The following is an 18,154-nucleotide window of genomic DNA, read 5'->3' as shown; positions in this document are numbered from 1 at the left end:
ACTCGTTTCAAAGCTTGCATTTGCAACCCAAAATAGTGCTGTGAAATTCGAGCATCTCCCTTTCCCCCTTCGATCTGCAAGCCGTAAAACGAAAGGTACTCGAGGCCGTTGTACTGCAAGGCAGGAAAAGTTTGCAAAAAGCTTTTGGGGGTAAGAGGTATGAGTAAAAGTGCCAACAGCAACATCTTCCTCATACCATCCATTCTCTTGCTCGGGCGGTGAAAAAAGTCAAGGTGCCGGCCACGCAGTTGACGCCCTAGTCCTTTTTTACACCTGTCACTCATGTAAGAAAGGGGTGGGGCTTTGATCCCACAGTTGAGGCCACCATCTTGATTCCTTTGAACCACTACCAACCCCCATGGGTGCTCTTGCTAAAGTGATTTTTTTTCATCGCTTTAAAGCTGTTGCCATAATCGATGGGATGGCTACCCTGTTCCTGGATGGCATTCTTGGAAGAAGGGGGTGATGGCCCCTTCCATGTTCCTTGAGGTATTCAGAGGAAGCAAAATGTCTACAACTTTGAGAGTTTGCCTCCCCTCCCTTTTACAAATGGGAAAACCCTGTTTTTAAGCAGAAAGGGGTGTGTGGAATGCAATATTGTCATTTCAACCCATGGTCAAAACTCAGCTCCACAAAGCATGGCGGTTTTCTCTTGGTCGCTCATCAGCCTTTGTTTCAAACGAGCTGGAAAGGCTTCCAGGAGGGCCTCCGTTTGGGAGAGCAGACGGAAACCTGAAGGCAAGACTTTCCCAGCTCTTGACCCAACGGTCGTTCCCGAGATTCCTTGCCGTAAACCGGAGAACAATTCCCGAGGCTCTGAAACAGTTTTAAACCCGTGGCATAGATAGGCTCCATACGTGTATTATTTTGTAAAGCACAAAAATGAAATGGATTTTCTGTTGTTTGCCTTTGTTTGGCTTTTTCTCAATCTTTCTTTTAATGCACAACTTTTTTCCCCTTCCCCATCCCGTGTCTTTGTTTTTCCGTACATTGCTTTGCTTCTCATCCAGATCACTTTGGACAGTATGCAGGTATTTTTAGACGAGGAGGGTGGGGGAGGAGGGAAAAAACCTTCTCTGTGTCTTCTTCTACCCAACCTCTACCAACTGCCAGTGCCAGATGAACCTGGCCTATCTTTGCATGGAACTGCCGCACCACGGTTACAAAAGCATGCTGAATTGCTTGATGTGAATACTGGTGCATGGTTTGGCTGGAAGTCTAAGCGAATGGGATATCCTTCACCTGATAAACCTCCAGGCAAAAAATGCTCAGTGTCTAACAACCTCTCGAGACCATCTTCTGGCTGTTGACCCCTAATCTGAAGAGCGTGCCTCGTTGGAACAGTGCAAAACTTTCATGCAAAGTAGAAACTTTCTCACTGCTGTGTGTGGATTTTGCTTCAATTTAGACGGTCTCGGTTCTCCGAAAAGGAGATTCTGGAGAAGGATCCTGAATCTGGCTCTGAGATCCCTCAGCAGGTGGCAGCACTGATGACCTGGGCTAACCTTGAAAGAAGCTTAGTACTGCCAAACCTGGTTAGAACTTGGGTAGGAACTTCCTGAAATTGCCAGGGCTTAAGCTAGCTAGGCAGTGGCAGGGTGTGGAGACCTGTCAACCTATGTTTAGAAGTGGCCATCCTACAAGAGTGGTTTTTGGGCTACCATTGACCATCCATTGATGGAGGATACTTCAACCACTTGTAGCACATGGTTGGCCCTGGCTGGGCTCAGCGGCTAACCAGGGTTGGATCTAGTTAATCCCTGGATGGAAGACTACAGGAATTCTAGAATTATAGGCTAAGCTTGCAAATCAGAAAAAAAAAATCTTGGAAGAAGATCCATATCACTTCTGTGACATGGAGCACAAAGGGAAGAGAATAGAGAAGCAGGTAATATGTTGCAATCAGTGACTCCCTGGCTACTGTCAGGGCTGTTCCAGAGCCTTAATACACTTTTTCAACAAAGCAAACTGGAATGGTTAGGGTTAATTGCCCCATTTGAAAACACACTGGGCTCCAGGTGCTACTGTCAATGCTGTAGGGAACAGAATTGGCACTGTATGAATGTCACAGATTGTTCTTTGGACATATGTATCTTTCTGATCAGTCATGGTTTTCAGCTGCCCCATTGTACGTGGGGTATGGGAATTAGAGATCGAGGCCAACAGATCCGCTTTCCTCCAGCCAAAAGAATGTTGCAACTCCAGAATGGGTTATTGAAATATCTCAGTGCAGTTATCAAACATGAATAGAATTGAAAGCCCATAGCTCTGTGGGACCAAGCCAAGGTTTGTCCATGTCATCTCTCCAATTCAAGGGCCTTGGGGATGCCGTGGGTCTGTTGGAGATCCTGTAAGTAACCCTGAGCTCCTTTGGGTGAGGCGAGAAAATGGGGCATTAAGCACATCACCTTGAGACTGTTCTCAATTTAGGCAGATCACACTAATCTCATTAACATAGCCAGTTAATTATGAGTGGGAAGAGGAAACCTTCTTGTGTGTGGTCTTGACTCAATGCACTCATGAGTAGGCAAGAGGTCCAGTCCACGTGCAGCCAGGACAGAGGTGATGGCTGTGACCCAGCTGAGATTCTGTGTGGGCTTCCAGGCTGCGCATATTGCTGGCACGTCACTTTTGTCCCATCTGAGATCCTGTGGAAGGGTCTTTGGAATTCATGGACCTTCCCCCATGGAGATTAGGGACATCGTCATCGGGGTTTGCATGAAAGTAGCAGTCTCTTTCAAGGCAAACATGTGGTTCATACAACAACTTAGGACACAACTCTGTTGGGTCTCAAACCTGCATGTTCCCCCAATAACGTCAGGGGCCCTGAACATTTCAACTGGGCCATAATCAGAGATTATCATGTTTGCCTGTTCCATTTGTCTGTGTGAATGTGTGCTTGGGAAGGATTTGGACAGAAAATTACGTATGCCTTCGGGGCAGAAGGGGGGAAAGATGGTGCTCCTTTGCTCTCTTGATGTACGTTCACACTTTGACAAGCCCTGCAGCTCTTTTCTACTCTCAATTTGCTCAGGCCAAGGTTTGTGAACTAGAGGAGAAATGTCGGACGCAGAGTGAGCAGTTCAACCTCCTCTCCAAGGAACTGGAAAGGTTTCGGCAACAAGCTGGGAAGTTTGATCTTCTAGGGAGTAACTTGTTGCCTTCCTCAGCTATTCCTGGATCTCCCAGCAAATCTTTAGCCCAGTTGATGAATGGAATTGCCACCTCTTTGGGCCAAGGTAAGAATGAAGATAGGCCACCTGAACCCAGAAGGCCACCTGACCCTGTTTTCTAAAGATCCTTTAATTAAAAAACAAATGGACAGTAGACCTGTGGCAAAACAAAACCTCAGGATCCAGCATAATTTTCATTTGCAAGAATGCCTCTGGCCCCATGGATCCTGCCCCAGCTGGTATTGTTAGAACATAAACATAATTGATGTCTGCACTTCAGTACTTTGTTCAACTATGCTGAAACGAAGGTGAGAAGTAAGCTGTGGTCATCAGCAGTATCTTCTCCAGTTTGTCTCCAAGGAAATGGAAGCTGTTTTGTGGGTACGCAAGTTCTCAATTGTGTGATTGGTTTCAAATTTCTAAAAATGCCCACCAGATCCAGATGTTGGCCTGGTCTTAACTTACAGAATGTTTTGTAAATTCTGTTCTATTGTATCTTGTAGACACCAAATTAAATCAACTTTATCCTGCTTCTGGAAACATCAATGTGTGTTTTCAGTAGAACTTTGAACCATATTTTGGCATGAGCTCTGTGAAATCCTTAGTTTGGGGAGACATCCTTTTCCTTTCTCCTGGGAACCTGGATTGAATTCAGGTTTTAGAACTTCTCTTCTGGTTGAGGCAAGGAAGCTGTGTGCCAGTTTGTATGAGATGGCAGACTGTGGAGGAAAAGACAGAGCTATTAGCTTTAATGTAACAAAGAGGAACAAGGGTTTGCGGAGAGGAAGAACATGTCATATGTCTGAATCATTTTTAAGAGTCACACTGAAGTTGAGTGACTACAGTTGCCTGGATTATTTTAATGACTCAGAGTGATTGTGACAATTTGAGAGTTACAGTTCCTTTGAATGTAATCTTCTAGGAGAAAGGTTGTTTCTATGCAACCTGGCTAGTTACAGTAAGGAAAATTTGTGAGTTACATAGAGATATTTTTACCCTGAGGAATGTTTAAACCAGCTATTTGCAATCTTTCTATTATTAATTCCCATTATTTGTATCCTACAATTCTCAGTATCCTTGACCATTAGCCATGCTAACTTTCATAGATGATGATAATAATGATGATGATGATGATGATGATGATGATGATGATGATGATGATGACGACGATGATGGTGATGATGCTCTAACAGGCTTATCCTGAATGTGAAAGCTTTACGGTTGGGAGGGAAGCAAGGATGATTTGTAAGGAGTAATATAGTGAATGATATTGGTGTGAGCCAGTTTTAAAATGTTGCCTTCTCTTTTTCTTATCTCAGCCATTTCATTTCTCTGGCTTTCTATTTCTTCTCCTTTTTCTGCACTTTGCATAATGTTGTTTTACCCGAAAAGGGAATAATGTGATGGATACCTATGTATCTAGGTTGACTGCACGATGCAGTGAAGCAAGCAACGTTTACTTTTTGATAATCTGTAGGGCTTGCATAGGTGAGCATTTGAGTAGATGAGACCCTGTGTAACTTGCATTAAATTAGGCTGGACCAAATCTTTGAAGCGAATTGCAGGTTTCTTGCACTGCATCATGTTAAAATACCTCCACGTGATGTGTGCAGTTGTCTTTTTAAGACCAAAGGAAATCAGAATGTAGAAATGAACAAGGATGGCTGGAGAATTTCCTTGGCTGTCGAAAATACAACTTCTCTTGTGAATCTCATGGCCCATCATGTCTTATAAAAGTCCCCCTAGGATGCTGTCCAGAGGGGCTTACAACTTGGCTGACAAGTTTGTTTTCATTTCATGGTTTTTAGCAGCATGGATTCTGCAGCTCGAATCCAACAGATCTGGAAGGGGCACACCACGGAGGGAGGTTGATTTAAGTGGTTCTTTCGAAAACTTCCCAAATAACATTTCCTGAGTAACATCTCTCAGGGTTTAGAATTCTCAATTGCGTACCTGGATATGTTGGTTGGCTTCAGAAGGGGCACAGAGTTTGTCCAGCTACGGAGAAGAAAAGCAAAGGCAGATTGGATTACAGCTGCAGAGTTGAAAATCCAGATGAAGCCCACCAGGGTGGGGAGTGGGCCAAACATCTTCTTAACTTGGCCAATCACCCTAATTAAATACAGAGGACACTTGGATGCATTTACTCTGGGATCTAGTATAGCTCATAACTGATGAATCAATACTGATATGAATCTTCTGGCATAAATGCTCTTTAAGTGCTGGTGGCTAATATATGCTTGGAGACCTTTAAATTAAGAAGTCTGTCACACTGGAGGATTTTTCTTTTTATCTTGCTCTATTTTTATGAAGGCTTTTGCTCTCCATGAGATGTTTGCTCTTAGAGATCTTTGCTTGGGCTTTGCTTAGCACCCTTCCAGATGTGCATGCTCATTTCTCATTTCTTGTCATGGTTTCTTCTTGCTTTTATATTGCACCTTGCTGCCCCTGGGATGTTCATTATCTTGTCTTACTTTTGATAGAATTCCGGGGTCATATTCCTGAGAGCATTAAAAAAAGAAAAGAACTTGGATCTAATTTGGACTATGCATTTAGCTTGATCCAAGACGTGGGACCTTTCTGGGTCTCTTGATACAGCTGCCTATTTGGAAGCAGAAAATAGCAAGAGGAACCTTATTTTATCGGCAGCCACAAAGTCCAATTTAGGACAGTGCTGGCCTCCTCAGACAGTCAAACACGATCACACTGTCACTCTCTTTTCTCCCTCGGTTCAAAGAGCAGCCAAGGTCTACAGGTCTGACCCCTGCATGAGGTTTAGGGCAAAATCTGGCTCAAAATGCACTTCCTATTGTGTCTAGGTGCACCCTCACATCCACAGCAATGTTAACATTCTCTTTATTTCCATAATTTGCCACTGAAAGGCGTTGCTGAGGTAGAACTGGAAGAAGAGCATTTCTTGGCCTTCCAGCCTTTTAGCCCAGAAACTATTCTTCTTTGCATAACTGCTGCGCAGTTTTCCCTAATTGGAGATATGGTCTTATTTACTACAGATTGCTTTTATGGTGATTTTTATGGATGTTTCAAGGAAGCCACCAAGAGTCGCTAGAAGAGGAGGCACGCAAAAAATGTCAATAAAAACATGAAATATGCTGTACGCAAAGTCAGCCCTACAGGGAAATCTTTAGCCCAAAGTTTTAGCTCTGGGGATGTCCCAGATCCACCACAGAAGCCATCTCTCAGAGCAGTTGTGCTTTAGACATACTATATAGCAATGATGGTACAGATGCTGAGAACAGACCGGAATTATATCATAGGCTGTTAGTTCCTAGGGAGTGAACACTCAGCGTCAGTAAGTGTTCTGAGCCATAAAACCAAACAGCTTCCATGTTCAGAGGTGTCTTGTCTCCTCTTCCTCTTCTAGTTTTTATAGATTTTAGACAGTGTTTCTCAACCTTGACCATTTTAAGATGCGTGGACTTCAACTCCCACAATTCCCTAGCCAGTATGCTGTTTTAGACTAACTTTATATGTTATATGCTACTTAGGTTGGCTCTAGTGTTTTATAATACAGTGGTACCTCTAGTTATGAACTTAATCCGTTCCGTGACTCTGGTGGCAACTCAAATTGGTCTCAAGTCGAGGTAAAGTTTCCCATAAGGTTCAATGTAAATCCGGTTAATCCGTTCCGCCCTCCGAATTTGGTCACACCACGAGGCAAATTTCCCCATAAGGTTCAATGTAAATACGGCTAATCCGCCCTCCGAATTTGGTCGCACCCTGAGGTAAATTTCCCCCATAAGGTTCAATGTAAATATGGCTAAACAGTTCTGAACATATGCATTTTATTTTTAAACCTCAAAAACCTTCCAAACGCCACAAAAACCTTCCAAATGCCACAAAACACACCACAAGCCTCACCGAACATCTCCTTGCTACCGCGATCTCACCCACAGGAAGCCGCGACCGCATGGCAGCAGGGAAAATGGCCGCGGATCCGGTTCGTAAGTAGAGGCGAGTTCGTAAGTAGAGGTAAATTTTTGGGGCCGGAGCTGGTCGTATCTCGAAAAATTCGTAAGTAGGGGCATTCGTAAGTAGAGGTACCACTGTATTGCTTGATATATATGTATGTAGGTCATTCTAGTCAATGACCAAAATAAATATGAAACTGAAACTCTTTGTGCTGTCATCCCAGACAATCAGGGATCACATCAAAAATATGGCCATATTTTGTAGCCAATCTGACTTAAACACCTCATAAGGAAAACCATCAGACTATCTTTTGAGGATAAAACTTGTTCCCCCAAGACAAAGGGTGGGGTGCCTTTATGAGTTAAGATTTGTTTAAAGGAGTGGGGTTGAACGTTGATAACTGATCTAATGAAAAACTGAGAGGGGAATAATGAAAATTCGTGAGTCACTTAACTTTGAGCCAAACATATTCTGTTTTGTTTTTTAGAAAGAGTTTTATTCAATTTGGATGCTGCCCAACTCTAGGTTACTCCAGCAGGTTTCTAAAAATGAAAGCAAACCTTGCAAAAAGTAAGAAAGTTGGGGTCTGTTATTTCAGAATTCTCCCAAGGGTGTTCTTCCATTTTTTATTTCGATAGCCTATTCAGCTACATCAGTTGCTGCAGGACAGCCAGTGTGACATTCAATTATGTGGTTGCTTTTTCCATGCAGATCATGAAAGTCCCTCCCGAGGCCACTTTGTGATCTCTGAGTATACACGTCCCCTGCAGCTGTCTGGTGACAAACCAGAACAACTCTCCATCAAACCAACTTTCCTGATCCGCTCACGCTCTGGCAGCCCAAGATGCAGATTTGAATCAGACGTACGTAGTTGAGCAACCACGCGCCTTCTTCAACTGCAAGCAGGTGGCTTTGCCAAGAATGAGAGACAATAGAGACAGTAGACTGTGTGCACAACCTCAAATCATTTTTTTTTTCTAAGCTGGCTCTCAGCATGCTCCTGAAAAGCCAGCTGGGTCTCTGCCTGTCCACGGCTGTTCATAAGTGCCAACTCTCCTGTTTTGGAAGGTCAAATCCCATTTTGCTAAATCCAGCTTCCTAAACCATTGGTATCTGGGAAATGTGGCTTTCTGACCACGTTTGCAGCAAGACCAGTGTGTGTGGTGTGCAATAACGGTGTTATTGTGTACCCAGTCCTCCAAACAACATTGATGTAATACCTTGGACAGCATTTTCTTCTGCTATATTTCACTTCTTCTCTCTCTTCCTCCACCTAACCCATGAGACTTCCTTCTAACTTAATGGTCTATTGTTTTTATTTTATAGTGGTTCTTATAAGGTGGGTGTATATTTCCTAGGAGGAATTGCCTGTTGACAGGTTCAGTGGCGCTACCCAGGGGTATCCACAGGGAGAGGTAAAAAAAAAAAAAATTAAAATGGTGGCCCTGGCTGCATGATCAAAGCCCCCCCCCCTTTTTAACATGTATCACATTTGCAGGGCTTTGATCATGCAGTTGTGGCTGCCATCTTAACATTTTAACCTCCCCCTGTAGACACCTTGGATGCCATATGTGACATTCAGCAGATTCTAGAGAAATTAGACTTTGAGAACTCAAGCCAACAAAGGGACAGCAATTTTTAAAAATGCAAGTGAGTCCCAGCAGTTACACTAAGATGTCCTCAATTTCCTGCCTTTGTGATTTGATTGCAAGGACTGTAATAAAACGTATAATCTCCAGAATAAATAATTATGGATTTGTTTATGAATTATGTTGCATGCCAGCATATACTCCTTTATCTGTAGGAAGCTAGGATGTGAGTGGGAAGAAAATACTGAATATGTTCCTTTTTAGAGAGAGGTGGATAGTTTGAGAATAGTTGACATGAAGCAACAGGTATCAGTTGTGTAGAGGTAGAAATTATTCCTGAAGGCTGTTTTGCTGGTTCTGATGGCTTCATGCTTGAATAGGATCTTTTCAACAGGGCAAATCCAGAATGAGGCACCATAGCTTAGTGGTCAAGTATGCATTTGCAGGTACAAAATTCAGTGCTTGGTATCTTCTGTTCAAAAGTCAGGTAGAAGAAGACAACCAGCAGCAAGGTGGATGGACAGTGGCGATGAGTGCACCATTGGGGGACTTGAAAGAATAGGCTAGGGATAGATCATCATGGGGAAGATCTATCTATGTGGTAACTAGGAGTTGAAAACGACTTGATGGTAAATGTATTGTCGAAGGCTTTCACGGCCGACATACGATGGCTGGTGTGGGTCTTCCGGGCTGTGTGGCCGTGTTCTGGAAGTTTTGTTTCCTAACGTTTCACCAGCACCTGTGACCGCCATCTTCAGAGTGCAGGAGCATAGACAGGAGCAGTTCTCTCTGTGCCCAGGGTGATGTGACCCTTTTTGTGGGTATTTATAGAGATCTGAGGGGACCCCCCCACACACACACCCAATCCCCCCTTCCCCCCCCCAGATCTCTATAAATACCCACAAAAGGGCCACATCACCCTGGGCATAGAGAGAACTGCTCCTGTCTATGCTCCTGCCCTCTGAAGATGCCGGTCACAGGTGCTGGTGAAACGTTAGGAAACAAAACTTCCAAAACACGGCCACACAGCCCGGAAGACCCACACCAGCCATCGACTTGATGGTACATAATCAGTCAATCAGGAGGTAGTGGGAAGAGCCTGAGAATTAGTGTCTGATGGTAACACATTGTACATGAAAGTAATACATGTAAGCAATATTGGACAAATTGTATGACTTTGTATATTACAGTTTCCTATCAGGGTTCTGGTCTTGGTGTCTTGGTTTGGTGATGTGACATGAGTTTTTACATGCAGAATATTCAAGCAGTACCTTCCAGAATGGCTTATGAATCAGCAACAGAAAGCCCTCATCCACTTGACAGTTGTGTCTATGACCAAATTAGTGAGAAAATGTGTGGAAACAGGATTATCTTCTCTTTCCTCAAAGTGACCTTCCAGCAAAATTAGTTGCTGATAAGGGTTGTCAGTTATAAGCTAAATAGATCAGGCAAGTCTCTTGGATTGTAACATATCTAGTGATTCTCTTTGCTTGGAAGAAATATCTCCAGGCCTTGAATGCCTATTGTCATTGTTCATCTCATCAATCTTAAAAGGCTAGAAGAATGATTCAAAAGAAAAGTCACGAAGCTATGGCCAGTGCAGTTCTTTTTATCACATTTCCATTTGTTATTAGCGCCTCTGCATGGGTTACTATGTTCAATATCTCTCTCTCTCTCTTTCTCTGAATTATTACTTTCCTAAATATATAAGATGGTCTTCAGACTCTCATGTGGGTTTAATCTTTCATGAAACATGGTTTGGGATTTTTTTTTTTTGTTCTTTGATATTAAGAGGAATCTCATTCTGTGTCATTTGACATGCGTAGGTGGACAACTCATCCTATTTAATATCTTGTTCGTGTTCTTGTTGCAGATGGAGAATGAACAGAATTCTAATACCTCAAAGCAGAGATATTCGGGAAAAGTCCATCTTTGCATTGCCCGATACAGGTAATACAACCCATCCAGTAAACACTTTCAACCTTAAATTTGGGCTAAATTTAAATTCTTGATAAGGACCTGTAATGGTATCTGGGAAAGACCTTGGGAGACGGGGCCAAGAGATGTTGCCAAGGGAACGGTCAGATAAGAGACAGCATAGCCTGCAGCTGCAAAATGGGTGGGGCAAGAGGCTCAGAAGGGACCCTCCCTAATTTTTCAGGGTATAAAGGAGATGGGTGGAGAATTGAACTTTCAGACTTGCAAGATTCTGTCAATGTAGCTTTACAATAAAGTAGAATTAGCTCATCTGTTCGTGTTTCCTGTCTGGTCTACCTGGAAAGGCTGACAGAATCCTGATATAAACTCCTGCTGCCCCAACCCCTTCCAGAGAATTGACCATGCCTGCCTTCCTCCATGATACTAACCTTTTTTTAAACCAGGGTATGTTGAATAAGCCATAACAGTTGACTCATAACACTAAGCCACAACAACTAGGTTCACACAACTTCAAGCCCAAAATAATTTCTCAGTGCAATATGTGAACACAGGTAGTTATCAATAGTGCCTCCCCCACATTCAAGATTATGAAGAAGAGACACTATCTATGTTTTCCTTTAGTTACAATCCATTTGATGGGCCCAATGAAAATCCTGAAGCGGAACTTCCTCTTACAGCAGGAAAATACCTCTATGTGTATGGAGACATGGATGAAGATGGCTTTTTTGAAGGTTTGTTGGAGATGGGGCCCTAGCAGTACCTTTATTTAAATAGCTCTACCCTTGAGATGCATGGAAGATTTCTGGCCATTCCCTTAAGGCAGTGTTGTCCAAACTTGGCCACTTTAAGATGAGTGGACTTCAACTCCCAGAATTCCCCAGCCAGCCATGCTGGCTGGGGAATTCTGGGAGTTGAAGTCCACTCATCTTAAAGTGGCCAAGTTTGGACAACACTGCCTTAAGCGTATCACTTCCTTATTTTATAAAAAGCTGAAGGTGGCATCCATGGTTTCTATCACCAGCAACACTTTAATTAACCAATACTTTTCTCAAGATTGCATTGAAGCCCTAGAGAGGCCCCACAGTAAGGGCCGCTCAGTATCTATGACTGCATTAGAGGGCCTCAAAAAAGGAGCAGATATGGTTGGGAGGTGGGTGAGAGTCCCCTCAAAACCGCCTCCAATGATCCTGTGCTGTTGTGGATTTCTTTATCAGTCCCCCCCTCCCCTGGCTTGGAATAAAAGAAAATAAAAGGGAAGATGGGCAGGAAGTGAGGACTCCCAGTATCTGAGGAGTAAAAAAACATGGTTGCTACAGTACAACTCCAGCTGTCCCAATTTTTGCTGCCAGTAGATGACTGTTGACTGAGAGAGGGGATGGACAGTCTGTTCATGTCCTGGGAACAGTGCAAGTATGTGTCTTCCTTTTCTCATATCTCTTTCTCCACAAGGTGAACTTCTAGATGGACAGAGAGGTCTGGTTCCATCCAATTTTGTGGATTTTGCGCAGGATGAGTCCCGTTTCTCAAGCGGGTTGGGCAGTGAGCAAGAGCAGAATTTCATCAACCACAGTAGTCACGTGGTGGAAGGAGAAGGCCTTCAGGATATCAACCTACCGGTCCAGTTAGAGTCTGGCATCCTCAATAATGGTGCAGGATCCCTGGATGTGAACATTGACGAAATTGGAGAAGACATTGTGCCTTACCCTAGAAAAATTACCCTTATCAAACAATTAGCCAAAAGTGTTATTGTGGGCTGGGAACCTCCAGTCGTGCCACCTGGATGGGGAACCATTCATAGCTACAATGTCCTGGTAGACAAGGAAATACGAATGAACGTCTCCTTGGGGAGCAGAACTAAAGCACTCATAGAAAAACTTAACATTGCTACTTGCACATATCGAATATCAGTTCAAAGTATAACCAGCAGGGGCAATTCCGATGAACTGCAGTGCACCTTGTTGGTTGGAAAGGATGTAATTGTGGCACCTTCCCTCCTTAAGGTCGACAATATCACCCAGATTTCGGCGGAGGTCAGCTGGCTTCCAACTAACAGCAATTACAGTCATGTGATCTTCCTCAATGAAGAAGAGTTCGACATTGTCAGGGCTGCCAGATACAAGTATCAGTTTTTTAACTTGAAACCCAATATGGCCTACAAGGTCAAAGTTTTGGCCAAGCCCCATCAGATGCCCTGGCAGCTCCCTTTGGAGCAACGTGAAAAAAAAGAAGCTTTCATAGAATTTTCGACCTTGCCAGCAGGTAGGGCTTTGGTCTCACGAAGTCCATTGTTGTCAGTCGTTAAGTATTATTTCTTGGAGAGCCCTGATCTGATTCTAACCAGTGAATTCAATTTCAATCATCAAGCCAGTTTGCTTGATGACTGTGTCTCCATCAGAGGTTCAGAAAGATGGAGAAGCTGTGAGTTGCCCCATCTGTGTCACTGAAGTGAATTGCTGGGTCAGCTAGGAGAAGCGAAAGGATTATCTTCTCTATGAAAGGTCTCACCGTGTGCTCCGTTTAGCCACAGGGTTGTCAAACGTTGAGAGACCTCATGAAATATACATGTCCTTAATAGTTGCATAACTATTTTTAGGCTAGTCTTCTATCTAGCACATTTCTATTTCCGGGCGATGGATTTAATTAGACATGTAGCAAGGGCACTCTCACAATGCAAGCTTTTCAAAAAGTTTGCAAAAGACTGGGATTCTTCTCACTAGATCAAGCTTGGGTTTGGGGGATGATCAATATTTTTAAATGTGGGGAGCTCCATCGTTTAGCTTAAGCAGCGCTTTATTTGCTCAGTCGATGGGTAGGAGAATTCTGGCTATGTTCTTCCAGAACCAAATGAGAAGGTACCAGAAGCATTCTCATAGCACATTCAGGCTTGGTTAGATGTTCTGTGGTTTTAGTAGTTTGTGTGAAGCCAGCCTCTGCTGTTAGCTGATTGGTCCAAGATATTACAGTGTCAATGTGGTGTACGGTTTACAGTGCTGGATTAGGATTTGTGGAATCCAGGGAAGAATGGATGTAGGAGAGGAAGCAGTGAGGTCAAGGTAAAGACCTAGAGGCATTTGTATCCCCCCGAATTTGGTTTGTTAGCAAGAAGAAGAAGAAGAAGAAGAAGCTATAAGGCACCCCTTGTGTTCAATTCCAGGTCCACCTGCTCCACCTCAAGACATACGAATTCAAGCTGGTCCAACACCAGGAACTATCTTGGTTTCTTGGAAGCCACCAGTTCTCACAGCAGCGGGGACCTCTAATGGAGCCAATGTGACTGGCTATGGTATTTATGCAAAAGGTCAAAGGGTAGGTGTATCTTTCCACTTAGAGAAAGTACATATACAACCCATGTTGGGTGAACCTGATTCAAGCTGTATCTGTCAGGTTCAGCCCAAGAATCACCACGAGACAGTCCAGAAATCAGCTCAGCTTCTTTATTAGCTTGCACCCAAGAGACAGAATCTCGCCAGACTAACTCTAATCCCCCAATGACAGCAACTATAACCATCATGCCCTTAGGGAAGGGCCAGTCTCTTTCTCTTGACTTTCCCACAGTCCATCTGGGGGTTGAGGAGATGCTTTTCTTGGAATGTCTCTCCCCCTTCCCTGTAACCTTGAAGCTCCATTCCACAATCCTCCCTTCTCATGCCTTCCATCACAGTATCTCACATTATTGTTATTGTTTTTAATAATCTAAGGACTGTAACTAGCTAAAGGTACTCAGCATTATCTTAAAAAGAGGCATTCATTCCAAAGTGAGATAGAAATGGGAACGTATTGTCCAATTCTGGCACACTTGGACATTTTTGGAAAGCAAAGGAACCTTTGCTTTAATTTAATTAATTAATCAATCAATCAATCAATGAAGAGATTAACTGGCAAATTTGGGCTAGGGATTGCCGAGGGCTTCTTTGACTGGGGAGCCTCAGTTTAATCTCCTGCCTGTTTTTCCAGATGTGCTGGTCTTGCTTTGTGCCTTCTCGCTTTGCGTTATCACTCAGGTGGCAACAGTTCAGCTTCTTAATGCCATCCTCAAGTTAGAAGAGATGAAGGGAGCTCTTGGCGTCAACTCCCTGCTCAGTGCTGAGAAATGGCTGGCTGGCTGCTGATTGCACATCTTAATGGGCTTTAACACCTCGCTAAGTAATTGGTTCCACTGTTGAGTGGCTGTTAGTATCAGGACATTTCTCCTAACGTTCAGCTGGAATCCCCCTTGCTGTAACTTAGGACACATTGCTCTCTGGGACATGTTGCTCATTGGGACAATGATGTCCTTCTGCAGGATACCACTTTGGGTACTTCAAAAGTGCCATTGTATCCCAGGGCCTCCATCTCTCCTTGTAAAATTTGGCTTCCAAGGATCACTTGATTTCCCTAATTGCCCTTCTCTGTATCTGTTCCAGTTTCTCTGAATTTCTCTTAAAACGTGTGGGAGATTGTGGGGAAACCTGGGAAAGGAATGGATGATAACTGTAAAGGAATTTAGAGATGACCTTGGAGAAGATCTGAGAGAACCGTTGGGTGTTGGTGGAGGACATGAAAGAGGGAAGCATGAGAAAGAAACTCAAGATAATCCTGCCTTGATTTTGTTTAGTATAAGATGGAGCAAAGAGAAACTTGGACAGGCTTTCAAGATTCTGTTATTATACCTCAATATAATAAAGTAGTATTCCTGGAATCTCTATGGTGTATGTTTCTTGACCTGGCCACTTGAACGGCTGACATCAATGAAAATCTCTGTGTGAAATCTGTGAAATCTCTTCTCCCAGTTTCTCCTTAACAGCTTGCTCCTTCTTTCCTCCCTTAGTGTCTCTCTCAGACCTTCCCCAAGGTGAGCAATACTTTTTGTACAATAAATGATTAAAAGACAACAAGGAAGTCAACTGGCAGCTTATCTCATAAATGCCACCTTAGCCCCCATGGAGAGAAATCTGGGGAAAAGTCATTCTAAAGGAGGCAGCGACATTCCTCTTATAGTTTCCAAGATTCTATAGTTACCCAAGACTAGCAATAAAGCTACCTTCCTCAACGGAATGCTCAGAATTGGATTCAGTACTTGAAATGGGGTCAGATCATGGCCAGAGATGGTGGAATCATGAGTTCCTTTGATTAAGAAATGGCATTTCGACGATGTAAACTAAAATTGCACAGTTCGTTTGCCTTGTGAAGTTATATCAACCTGCTGACTCATATTCAGCTGGTGAGCAAATGCCATTCTCATTAGTATTCCTATGTATTTGCATCTGTCTCTGTGTTCAGGTGGCCGAAGTGATTTTTCCAACTGCAGAAAACACAACTGTGGCACTCACAAAAATCCAGAACCTGAATGCCAGGGAAGTTCTTGTCCGGACACTGTCTGTCCAAGGAGAGTCCATGGACTCATTGAGTGCTGCTATCCCACCTGACCTACTGGTGCCTCCAACCCCTCACCCTCAGCCAGCTCCCAAATCTAAGCCATTATCAAGTGCCAGTACCCCAGATACCAAAGACGAACATTTGTGTCCACACGGAAAAAGGGACGAATCGTGGGAACAGGCCCGTGCGACCTCTCCTATCCATGGGCACTCCTTGGAACCTCCCAACTTCCACAGCCCACTCCATGGGCGGCGGTCACCATCTCCAAATCGGATCCTTCCACAGCCACAAGGCACACCTGTCCCTAACACAGTAGCCAAGGCCATGGCCCGAGAAGCTGCTCAACGGGTGGCCGCCGAAGGCAACATGGTGAGTACAGTCGTGGCTTCAGACCTGCAAGTCAACTTCAGGCCGGCTTGCATAGGTGTGTTCTTCATTCTCTGGAAGAGTTTCAAGGGCCAGTTTGCATGTGGGAATCTCCCTCTACAGGCCAGGACTTCACATGCAGCGGAATAAAGTGGAAGAGTCCTAAAATGATTGGAAGGACCTACCTCTTGGCGGGAGCTGGTGGCAGCTAATGATTGGGTTTCCCTTTACACACACACACACACATCTGGAGAGAGCTGGGGGGAGAATGTTAGAATCCAACTATGAAAGTGGTAAAAATCTGGAGGCCTGGGGTTTTCGTTTTGGTTCTTTCTGTTGTCTCTTAAGGGACTCTACGCCAACAGGTTAAGAAAAGAAGCCGCAAGAAGTCATTTTCAAAAACTTGGGGGCTGCCTAAGGGGGTGACTCTGCTGTCTTTTTAGCCAGAGAAATGTCGAGTTAGACAGACCTCCCCTTGGCATTATTCTAGTCTGTCATTCAGCATTTCCAGAGTGGGCAGAAATAAAGGAACCTTCTACAAGTGTCTTGGGGAGCGTCATTAGGTTTAGTCTAGAGCGTTGTTGCTTTTTTAATGCTAAGTTATTGGAGATCCTGCAGGGACTGCCCTTGTATTAAAAGTCAGAGTTTTTTTTTTTCATAACACAAATATCGGCTCCAATAGAAGAGAATATCTGTAGCTCAGGGTTGAACTGTGGAGTCCTTGGTGCTCTCTGAGCTTGGTGGTTGGCTTGGGGACGTTTCTTGACCCAACTCAGTAACATCATCAGTGCTAATGAGCGTGGGGTTTTCTCCCTGCTTATCTGCAGTAGCTTCCCTGGCAGTGTTGGTAGAGATGTGGTTTTCTCCTTGGTGGTTCCTTAATTAGAGCATTGATTTCTGCCTGATTGTTTGTCTGGTGTTGATCCCTGCTTATCTGAACGTTGGCTGCTGGAGGGGGTGTGTTCTAGACTTTTTGTTTCCTTCCTAGGTTTTTTATTGCCTTTTTTCAATGTGGTTTGTCTCTATGGGTCTCTTGATGGCTGATTTGTCTGAATGCCAAGCTTCCAAGAATTCCCTAGCGTTTTTGGATTTGGCTTGGTCTTAGATGCTCACCGCTTCCCAGTTGAAACTGAGGTTGAGTCTGTCCATGTGGTTTCATCCTGTTTGGGAGGATTTGGGGAGGTGGTAAGGGAGACAATGGTAGTGACTTGCCTCTGGTTGGGTTCCTGCTCCCACCCCTTTTCTTAAGTCCACCCCAGAGGGGCAAAACATGAATCCAAACATTTTATCACAGCATCACCATCTGACCTCCAACTTCTCTTTAGAAAGCTGCAGATCCCACCCTCTCCAATTCTACCCACTCTCACCCTACAGAGAAGCCTTCTTCTCATTCCATTTTCTGTTCTGGAACTCCATAGCTGGAGAGGAGGGGCACATTTCCAGAAAGGAGCAACGCGTTGCAGTACGCCAACTCGGACGAGGAAGAGGATGGCTACGACTCACCCCGGGTCAAACGGAGAGGTGCTTCAGTGGATGAGTTTTTGAAAGGCTCTGAGCTGGGGAAACAGGTAATCTTCTTGGCATTGGAGCAGTAGCAAAATTGTCGTGCAAAGAAAGATGCTTTGGGGGTTTTCCTTTTCTTTCCTCTTTAACCCTTTTTGAAGAAAGAGAGATTAGCTTTATCTGATGGTGCGATCGATCTATAGCTGATGCCTAGAAATCTAGACCATCAGCATCTTCAGACACCCATAGTTTACCCATGGAAGTCAGTAACGGTGATGACTTCCTTATCTACTACCATTT

The 18,154-nt window shown here is 44.0% G+C and overlaps 1 protein-coding gene across 5 annotated transcripts in view; it reads left to right on the top strand.

Annotated features, from left to right (window-relative positions):
- Positions 1 to 18,154, top strand: part of RIMBP2 (RIMS binding protein 2) — a 75,287-nt gene that overhangs the window by 40,793 nt on the left and 16,340 nt on the right. For 4 of the 5 annotated variants that reach the window (XM_025165695.2, XM_025165691.2, XM_088135295.1 and 1 more), the window contains 8 exons: positions 3,035 to 3,239; positions 7,815 to 7,966; positions 10,566 to 10,642; positions 11,252 to 11,361; positions 12,080 to 12,889; positions 13,785 to 13,936; positions 15,890 to 16,354; positions 17,770 to 17,919. In XM_025165695.2, the coding sequence (XP_025021463.2) occupies positions 3,035 to 3,239; positions 7,815 to 7,966; positions 10,566 to 10,642; positions 11,252 to 11,361; positions 12,080 to 12,889; positions 13,785 to 13,936; positions 15,890 to 16,354; positions 17,770 to 17,919 (2,121 nt within the window). Of the gene's footprint in view, positions 1 to 3,034; positions 3,240 to 7,814; positions 7,967 to 10,565; positions 10,643 to 11,251; positions 11,362 to 12,079; positions 12,890 to 13,784; positions 13,937 to 15,889; positions 16,355 to 17,769; positions 17,920 to 18,154 lie in introns of those variants that run through there. The other variant, XM_088135297.1, reaches the window with a different exon arrangement.

This window comes from Python bivittatus, unplaced genomic scaffold (assembly GCF_059951505.1).
Source record: "Python bivittatus isolate LINGU-HERP-01145 unplaced genomic scaffold, Pbiv_v1 ctg000100_np1212, whole genome shotgun sequence".
NCBI classification, from domain to species: domain Eukaryota; kingdom Metazoa; phylum Chordata; class Lepidosauria; order Squamata; family Pythonidae; genus Python; species Python bivittatus.
The sequence above is the reverse complement of the archived record's forward strand: the minus strand, read 5'-3'. Positions and strand labels throughout refer to the sequence as shown.